The sequence below is a fragment of the Geotrypetes seraphini genome, chromosome 8 (assembly GCF_902459505.1).
Source record: "Geotrypetes seraphini chromosome 8, aGeoSer1.1, whole genome shotgun sequence".
In the NCBI taxonomy this organism is placed as follows: domain Eukaryota; kingdom Metazoa; phylum Chordata; class Amphibia; order Gymnophiona; family Dermophiidae; genus Geotrypetes; species Geotrypetes seraphini.
In genome coordinates, this window is record NC_047091.1 from 21,636,309 (window position 1) to 21,646,033 (window position 9,725).

The 9,725-nt window shown below is 44.2% G+C and overlaps 1 protein-coding gene across 1 annotated transcript in view; it reads right to left on the reverse strand.

Annotated features, from left to right (window-relative positions):
• CLSPN (claspin) overlaps positions 1–9,725 on the reverse strand; it is a 191,399-nt gene that overhangs the window by 34,725 nt on the left and 146,949 nt on the right. Inside the window, exons 17-20 of the mRNA XM_033955851.1 lie at positions 9,263–9,365; positions 8,969–9,032; positions 8,586–8,704; positions 5,087–5,251 (exon numbers count right to left, since the gene is read on the reverse strand). Of these exons, the coding sequence (XP_033811742.1) occupies positions 5,087–5,251; positions 8,586–8,704; positions 8,969–9,032; positions 9,263–9,365 (451 nt within the window). The remainder of the gene's footprint in view (positions 1–5,086; positions 5,252–8,585; positions 8,705–8,968; positions 9,033–9,262; positions 9,366–9,725) is intronic.

Sequence of the window (9,725 nt, forward strand, 5' to 3'; positions counted from 1 at the left end):
CGTTGGAAATGAAGAGAGTATCCCTCTCTTACGATGGTAAGGACCCAAAGGTCTGTGGTGATTGACTCCCATCGATGACAAAAATGATGGAGACGACCCCCTATGGGAAAAACAGGGGAAGACAGAACGTCGGTTATGCTCCCTGGAAGAGAGTCAAAAAGGCTGAGTAGCCTTGGGTGCAGCCGGCATCTGAGGCTTCTGCTGAGTCTTTTGCGGAGGCTGTCTCTTCGCAGGCTGTCTCGCAGGAGGAGTCTGCCTTGGTTGATAACGCCGCTGGTAAATTTGAGGCGGTCTAGATGGACGAGACTGCTGAGGCTTCGGTTTAGGACGTAGAATAGACTGAAAAGACTTTTCATGGTCCGACAGCTTTTTAGTAACAGTTTCGATGGACTCATCAAATAGATCCGCTCCTGCACAAGGTACATTTGCAAGTCTGTCTTGGAGGTTCGGATCCATATCGATGGTTCGAAGCCATGCCAGGCGACGCATGGCAACCGAACATGCCGCAGCTCGAGCCGAGAGCTCAAAGGCATCGTAGGAGGATTGCATCAGTTGAAGGCGTAATTGGGACAGGGTTGCCACCACCTCTTCAAACTGGAAACGAGCCTGAGCATCGATGAAAGGAATGAACTTGCGGAGCACCGGCAAGAAAAAATCCAAGTATGAAGAGAAGAAAAAGTTGTAGTTGAGTACTCGAGTCGCCATCATCGAGTTCTGATAGATACGTCTACCAAACTTATCCATCGTTCTCCCCTCTCTGCCCGGAGGCACGGAAGCATAGACTTGGGAGGGATGAGAACGTTTGAGAGAGGACTCGACCAGAAGGGATTGATGAGAAAGTTGAGCTCCCTCAAACCCCTTGTGGTGAACGATGCGGTATCGAGCATCCAGTTTACTGGGGACTGCAGGTAAGGAATACGGTGTCTCAAAACAGCGCATGAAAGTCTGGTCCAGCAGCTTGTGTAGAGGAAGCCGAAGTGTCTCCGCCGGAGGGTGAGGTAAATGCATGGTGTCCAAATACTCTTTAGAATATTTGGACCCAGTGTCCAAAGTCACATCCAAGTCATCCGCCATCTGTCGGAGAAAGGATGAGAAAGACAGTTGGTCCGCCAAGGCCGGCCGACGAGACGGGCTAGAAGACGTGGAAGCCTCCGGGTCCAGGGAGAGCTGAGATCGGCAGGGAGAATAGGGGGTAGATGGTTCCTCATACTCTGGCCCCTCCGGCTGGGACAAATCCGACGAGGAGTATCCCAAACGCTGCATCTTCTTCTGCGGAGACACCTCCGAATGACGTGAGGAGTGCCGAGAAGAGTGCCGAGATCGATGCCCCTCCCGGTGACGGGACGGAGAACGAGATCTTCTATGCATCGATTGGTCCTTTGAAGCCTCAAAGGAATGGATAGGGCTCGATGCAGTGGATCGTAGAGGTGGCAGAGATGCGGATTCACGCAGCGCCACCCATGTCTGGTATGGAGTGCGGAAGAACTCCTCCTGCGATGCAGTATGCCCAGGACTACGATTATCATGAGCCGCCCTAGCACCCTGTTGGCGTGGAGGTGTGATGGGCTCCAAAGGTGGCATCTCAGGAAGGGAAGCCCTCCTGGAGGATTCCGCCGCCCTCCGCCGATCCCCCTCGTCGAGTAGAGAGATCGAACGACGAGGAGGAGGGGGAGGGGGCGGACCGCCCTCTGAAACCGGGGTCGGAAGCTCACCGTGAATGTTGGCGATAAGCCGGGGTCCCATAGTGCGCATAAGCTCGACAAACTGAGCTTCTAGCAGGGAACGAAGCGAAGCCGATATGGAGGGATCCGCACCGAAAGGGGGTCCTCCAGTATGGTCTTCGCGTTCCTTCGAGGCCAAGTGCTTCTGCTTGCTAGCTTTAGGCACTTTGATGACCACAGGAGGGACAGTGGAAGGCGGTACCTGAACCGAGGAGACGGAAGCAGGCGCCGATGCTGAACTCGATGCTGAAGCCGGTGCGAACGATGCGGGCTTCACGATGCTCGATGCAGGAGTCGTCGATGCAGGTTTCGAACGGACCGGCGAAACCTCAACAGCCGCAGTAGCAGAGATGTCCTTGGCAGTGTCCATCTTGAACATCGACTCCCAGAGCAAGCAGCGCCGCTTAAACAAGCGCGCAGTGAGCGTGGAACAAGGCCGGCACGATTTCGGAACGTGTTCCGGACCAAGACACTGAAGGCAGCGTCGGTGTGGGTCCGTCAGCGAAATCGCACGCTGGCACTTGCTGCACTTTTTAAAACCGGTGATTGGTCGGGACATAGGCCGGAAAATCGACGCTGCAAGGTCGAAGCCGCTAGGCCGCAGCCACGAGGCCGGCCCGGCCGAACCTCCGGAAGAAATAATTTTAAAATTTTTTTTTTTTTTTTTTTTAGAAAAATAAAGTAAAATTGAAATAAAATCAAAGAAATAAACAGAAACGCGGGTAATTAGAAGGCAAAAACTGAATTTCAGTCAGCGCAGAATGAAGTACAAACTTCTCAGCTCCGCGGAAAGAAAAGAACTGAGGAGACACGCCCGGTACATCGGGCGGGAAGGCACTGGCGCATGCGCGGTGCGGGCATCTCGAAACTTCTAAGTTTCTTCAAGCAAGATATGCTTTCAAGATGTCCGTGTCGGGGCTCTGTCGGATGACATCACCCACTAGTGAGAATACCTGCCTGCTTGTCCTGGGATAATAAAATATATGTCTGCATTTTGCTTTTTAAGGAACGTTAGTACTTTCTTTCTCTTAATAGGATGATTTAAACCATTGACATTAATAGAATAAATTTTTATATCCATCTATTTTATAATTAAATTTTGACAAATACTTCTATAATAATAAAGATGATCAGACCTCAGCACATTAAGTAAATATATTTTCTTCATCAAATCCCCCCATCCCTTCCCCCCCCCCTGAAAATAAGATTATAAAAGAAAAATTCAAATTTTACATTTATCCTATTTTCAATAAACATTTCAATTTCTGCACTTTTCCCAACTTCATGTCTTAAAGAAACATTAATCATCCCACTCACCCTCCCCTTCCCATCCCTCCACCCTATTCCCACCCCCCCCCACCCTTTAATAAATGTGTAAGCTTGAAAACACACATAGATAATCAGGTAAAAAGAATTCCCCCATAGAACATTCAAAAAAACAAAAAAAAAAAATCTATAATCATAAGTTACACAAAAAATATTTTAACATTTAAACCTTTTCCTCAAATCCCTAATATCTAAACCGACCCCCTTAAAAGAATTTTCTTTAATAAAAAACAAACAAAACTTTTATGTAGAACCCCAATCAATATTAAGAATAAAGTGATTCATAACAGAAATCATTTTTTCCCCTTTCCTGTTCTCTTTTTTCCTCTTCTTTTCCTTTTCCATTCCAATAATCTTTTGACATAAAAGCATATTACTATATAAGTAATACCATATAAGTTTACTCATCAAAACTACATTAGCATCAAAAATAAACAGCATGTAAGTGATTCCATAACTCCATAAAAGGATAAGATTCCAAATATGGAACCATTTCAATTCTAAAGCCAGTAAACTGTATTAACTGTATTAATGACTGTATTAAAAGTACCAAATATATAATACATTGAACTGCATCTTTTAAAGAAATTAAAATGCAACACAGAGCATCTAAAAAATAAATAATAAAGACCATGTCTCTAAGTAATCATAAGCTCCTCTTGTTTTTGCAAAAAGTCCTGCAACTCTTCTGGTTCCTTGAAATTCATTGTTTTATTCTTGAAAGTCACTTTCATCGTCGCTGGATAAATCAACCCATATTTTGCTCCAAGACTTCTGAGCTGTGGTCTCATATCAATAAATTTTTTCCTCTTTGCTGCAGTGGCAGGAGCAAAATCTGGAACAAAGTGTATGCGAGAGTCCTGAAACGTTAAGTTCTTATTTTCTTTAGCCAGCCGAATAATATCCAATACTTGCTGATGTCTTAAGAGCTTGAATATTATTGGACGAGGCCCCCTTTGAGTATCATTCCTCCTGACTGGTATTCTGTGAGCTCTTTCGATTTCAATAGGATATTTAAAGTTGAGAGGGAGGATTTTAGGGAGGAGATTCTCCAGAAAGGAAGTAACATTATTTTCTTCTGCCCCTTCCGGAATCCCAAGTAATCTTAAATTACTTCTTCTCTCCCCTATTACTACAATCCTCCAGCATTTGTGTAAGTATATCCATTTTCTTTTGCACCGGCTTGAATTTGAATAAATCTGTTTCAACTGCCAGCATTCTATCATTAAGATTAACAATCTTATTCTCCACCAACTCCATTTTCCTGTTAAGAATATTTACTTCCTTCTTAACCTCTTTAATATCCTTGGAGTTTCCTAGAACAATTTCTTTAATTGCTTTCAGTTCCTTCAATATTTCAGCTGTTTCAACAACTTCCTTCTCTGCCTGTTTTTTCGAAGGGGTCGGAGGCTCGGGTTTGGCTCTTTTTGCACTTGCCGGCATCACAAAAGCTGAATCAGCTTTGTTATTCTTTCCAGACGCCGTATTTATACTTAATTCTCCCGTATCCAACAAGAAAAGTTAACTTTTGTAACTTAAATAATCTTTAAAACGATCTATCGGGACGGAGCTCACCGTTCACCCGACTATTGCCATGCGCTTCCAAGCCATGCCCCCTCCAATTTTTATTTTTCATGTAATAGAAACCCTTAGAGGGAGGGTGGAGGGAGGGTTGCATTTATATTTATAAGATACAATGATAAGATGTTCAAGTGATCTAATTAATAGTGTTTATTATGAATTCTGTACATTTGATGAAAGTTTAAAAATGAATAAAGAATTAAAAAAAAAAAAAAATTGTCATTGTAAAAATGGGAAACATATATAATTTTTGAAATGCCCAAAACACACTGAAGCTGGGCATCTTGCAGCAATATGTAAACAGTGGCATTCCAAAATTAGCATTTATTAATGTATTCAATCTAATGTGTAAATGCCACAACACACACACAGAATTTCCACACTATACTTCTTAAATGACCTTCTTAGCATTTAATAAAGTAGATCTGCAGGACCAAGAAACCCTCAGTGCAACTAACCTGTGTATTTTGTTAACCTGGTCCTGTAACACTTCAGCTGATGGAAGATCTTCCTCAATATCGTCTTCCTCATACTCGTCGTCTTCGTCTCCTTCGTACTCATCTCCACTTCCTTCATCGCTGCCAGACAGCTCAGCCTCATCTTCCAGGAAGTCTTGCAGTTTTCTGCCACCAAATGTCAGAACACATTAGTACATGCAACAGGCCTTTTATTTGTAGCATTCAGATTAACACAATACTTTAATGCATAGGGGGCAAGTTGCTAAATTATACAGACAAAAAATACTAAGTAACACAGGAGTAGCATATAAGTGAAAGAAAAGGCAGGTAACGAATCTAAGTTTACAACTGCTTTAGAGCAATTCATTGTGGGTAGAGGGCTATTTTAAAAAGTCATTTAGAAACAATTTAAACATTACCAGCTTGTACATGCAGGTTACTCCCTTTTACTCATAGTAAGAAAAGGTGAGCTCGAAGTAGGGTTGGGTCAGAGAAAGCAACAATGCACATAGTTTTGGTTAGAAATACGGGGAGAAAAGCATATGGAACATGACTCATTCATTTTTCAACCCCACTGCATGTAAATGCACATGTGTGGTTTTGGTGCGATCATCTCCTCTAATCAACACAGGAGATGACAGGGGGAGGCAGTTTGAAAGGTACAATCATATAGTATACCATAGCTGCTGAAGCTGTTTCTTCAACAGAAATGTATGGTAGCATTTTTTGGTAGGGGTTCATTTATCTTTGGCCCCCATGAGATGCATCATAGAAATTTTCTGCAGATCCCCTCCTAAGCTTTTCTACCTACAGTCTCTGCTGATAGTTACAATAGACATGGAGGGCAGGTTCACTCATGGAGGAGAGGATGGAAGGGAATGTCACAACAAGAGAGAGATTTTAAACTCAGAAAAATATTCAGACATATTACCCATACTCCTACTTTCTGGGCATTAAATGTGCTGTTGCTCGCACCTGGAAAATTAAAAAGGTACTGGGGAAGGGGGGCGGAGAAGAAGGTGAGGGTGCCACTCACCCTCACTCCACCACTGCTCCAGACAACCAAATTGTCAACCTCTTTTCTATAATTCTTTTCAGCTTATGTTAGGTTGGAAAGAATAAAAGAAAGGTGAATGTTTCTCAGAATAAAGGATTCCATAGAAAAAAGCCTGCATAAATCTGTGCAGGTACTTTCATCTCAGAAAAGGTAAAATACAGTGTTCCTTACCTACAGATTTAACTATCATTTATATTTTGAAACTTCCTCCATAATACTTCAGAACTGTGCATATAAGCACTAGAGAGCTGCACGGGAACGGGGACGACGGGGATCCTGTGGGGACGCCCCCTAGGGTCGCGAGGATCCCGTGGGGACGCCCCTAGGATCGCAGGGTTACTGCAGGGTTGGATACACTTGAGCCGCGAGGCACGTCTTCGTTTCCCTACCTGCCCCGCCGCAGCACACAGCCGACCTGGAAGTCTTCCTCGATGTTAGTGCTGACGTCGGAGGGAGGGCTTAAGCAAAGCCCTCCCTCCCTCCGACATCAGCGCTGACATCGGGAAGACTTCCGGTCGGCTGTGTGCTGCGGCAGGGCAGGTAGGATAAATTCAAGGCAGTGGCGTACCAAGGGGGGGGGCAGGAGGGGGCGGTCTGCCCTGTGGCAGCCTTAGGGGGGGGTGCAGAGCCAGCCAGATCCCCTTACCTTCGTGGTACTTTCCCCCGACCGACCAACAACAGGCTCGGTCCGACAAAACTCCCTGCCCTGTAGCCGCGAATCTAAATTACCTTCTTACAGCAGCTGGATTCAGGGCAGGGAGGTTTGTCGGACTGTGCCTGTTCTGTTATCGGTCGGGCGGGGAAGTGCCATAAAGGTAAGGGGCAGGGAGGGAGAAAGGGAGGAAAGGTGGAGAGGAAAAGACGCTTAAGGGAAATGGGTAAAACTGAGGGGGGAGAAGGACACTGAAAGCACATGGGGAAGACAGAGGGGGAGAAGGACACTGAAAGGACATGGGGAAGACAGAGGGGGGAGAACATAAGCAATGCCTCCGCTGGGTCAGACCTGAGGTCCATCGTGCCCAACAGTCCGCTCACACGGGGGCCCAACAGGTTCAAGACCTGTGCATTAATCTTCTATCTATACCCCTCTATCCCCTTTTCCAGCAGGAAATTGTCCAATCCTTTCTTAAACCCCAGTATCGTATTCTGCCCTATTACGTCCTCTGGAAGCGCATTCCAGGTGTCCACCACATGTTGGGTAAAGAAGAACTTCCTGGCATTCATTTTGAAACTGTCCCCTGAAAGCACATGGGGAAGACAGAGGGAGGAGAAGGACACTGACAGGACATGGGGAAGATGGGGGGTGAAGGACACTGAAAGGAAATGGGGAAGAGAGAGTGGGGAGAAGATGCTGAAAGGAAATGGGGAAGAGAGAGTGGGGAGAAGATGCTGAAAGGAAATGGGGAAGAGAGAATGGGGAGAAGACGCTTAAGGGAAATGGGGAAGATAGAGTGGGGCAAAGACGCTGAAGGGAAATGGGGAAGAGAGAGTGGGGCAAAGACGCTGAAGGGAAATGGGGAAGAGAGAGTGGGGCAAAGACGCTGAAGGGAAATGGGGAAGAGAGAGTGGGGCAAAGACGCTGGCAGGGAAGAAGACAGAGATGCCAGACTATGGGGGGAGCGGAGGGAAGAAGATGGATGCCAGACCAATTTGGAAGGAGGGAGAAAGAGAGAGGCACAGTAACAGAGCAAATGGAAGACGCAGAGAGAAGAGAGAGATAGTGGATGAAAGAAATTGAATGAGAACATGAGGAAAGCAGAAACCAGGCAACAAAGGTAGGAAAAAAAATTCTATTTCTTTTTTTTTTGCTTCAGGATAAAGTAGTATATTAGTTGTGTTGATAAAAATTTATAAACATTAGAGGCTCTGGTAGAAACCCGTTTACAAAGTATGTATTCTTCCCAATTAATATTTCCAAATTAATAAAATCTCTTTGCTTATTTGTAAATGGGTTTCTACCAGAGCCTTTAATTCAGTAGCATAATTAAATGAAATAACTATTTCTGAAGTTTATAGGGACGGGTGGGGATGGATTCCTCACGGGGACGGGTGGGATTCCTTACGGGAATGGGTGGGATTTCTGTCCCCGCGCAACTCTCTAATAAGCACCTCTAGGTTATAGCAGATTGAAGGTTCTGGGGAATATGCACAACTTTATAGAGCTTTTCACAATAGGTACCTGGTTGAAATTCAGCCTATATGAAATGAACTGAAGGTGAATTACACTGAAGATAAGTAGTAATTTGTATTTTTCTAACTTGATTTTTCCTTATGTAAGTGTCCATGAAGCTCATCATGTCCAGACTTATCCCTTTTGACTAACTACTTTCTATTCTTCAATTTGGTCTTCTGTTTGGGGGACTTATATCAGATTACATAGGATCCACTCCCTTACATTGTAATTACATAGTACAGGCTTAAATGTATGTTATTGCTGCTTACAATTTTCTTTTCCTGCCCTGTCTTTGTTTCAACAATGCCTCCTCTTCATCTTCACTTCCCAAAGCCTCCTTTTCTTCATCTGTATCATCTCCATCCTCTTCTGCCTCACTGCCTTCCTCCTGTTAGTGAACAAGACATCAGCTATTCTCAGATGTACCACAGCGTAACAGTGAATGTTCTCATAGGGAAAACTTTGGCCTTGAATGAAATAAAGAACATAGATCATTTTCAATTATTCAAAGACTGGTCATCACCACTAGCTTCATTTCACAATCAGTGACTATTGCATGAATGTAGACTCCAAACCAGTAGTAATTCCTAGCTGCTCTGGCCTGTGGATTCGTTTCCCTCCTTTAATTCCATTTTAGTTTTTCTGTACTCACATCTTCACTGTCAGATAACTCATCTGGTAAAAGGTGAAACTCGCCAAGCTCTTCCTCCTCCTCCCTAGAATGCAATATATATCCGTAAGCAGCTGCCACACACAACTGATTCTCAGTTTATAATTTTTCTCAAAATGAGGAATTTCCAAACTGGAGCTCCCTGGGAAATCAGATATGTATGTTATGGAGAAGTGTAGAAGATGTCTTTTAAGAAAACTATTCCAAAATACCATTACCAAATAAAATATCCTCTGCAGCTAAACATACCAATTCTGAACAAGAAATTAGCTCTACCTGTCTGTTGGAAAAGAGCCTGAACAAAGTGCTACAGCTTCTGCCATTAGGTCATCGTCATTCTGCTGTTTTGGGGACACAGAAACCTGCGTTGAAGAATCAGCTACAAGGAAAGAAAAAGGAGAAATTAGGTTCTTACCTGCTAATTTACTTTCTTTTAGCTTCTCCAGACCAGTAGAGGTTAACTTTACGAATGGGTATATATCTAATCATGACCAGCAGGTGGAGACTGAAAACAAAACTTTGGGACAGTATATACTATCCTCCCTTCTCTATTTCCCTCAGTCTGCCGAATAGCCAAGCAGAACCAAGAACTGGAAAACAGGAAGAAAACAATACTCCGAACAGGAGTAACAAATAACATACCCAAACGCTGTTGGAAAATGCAGAGGAGAAATACCCGAAGGAAAATGTCCCCACAGCTCGCCAGCTAAGCCAGCCGAGCCACAGCCGCTGTTCTTTT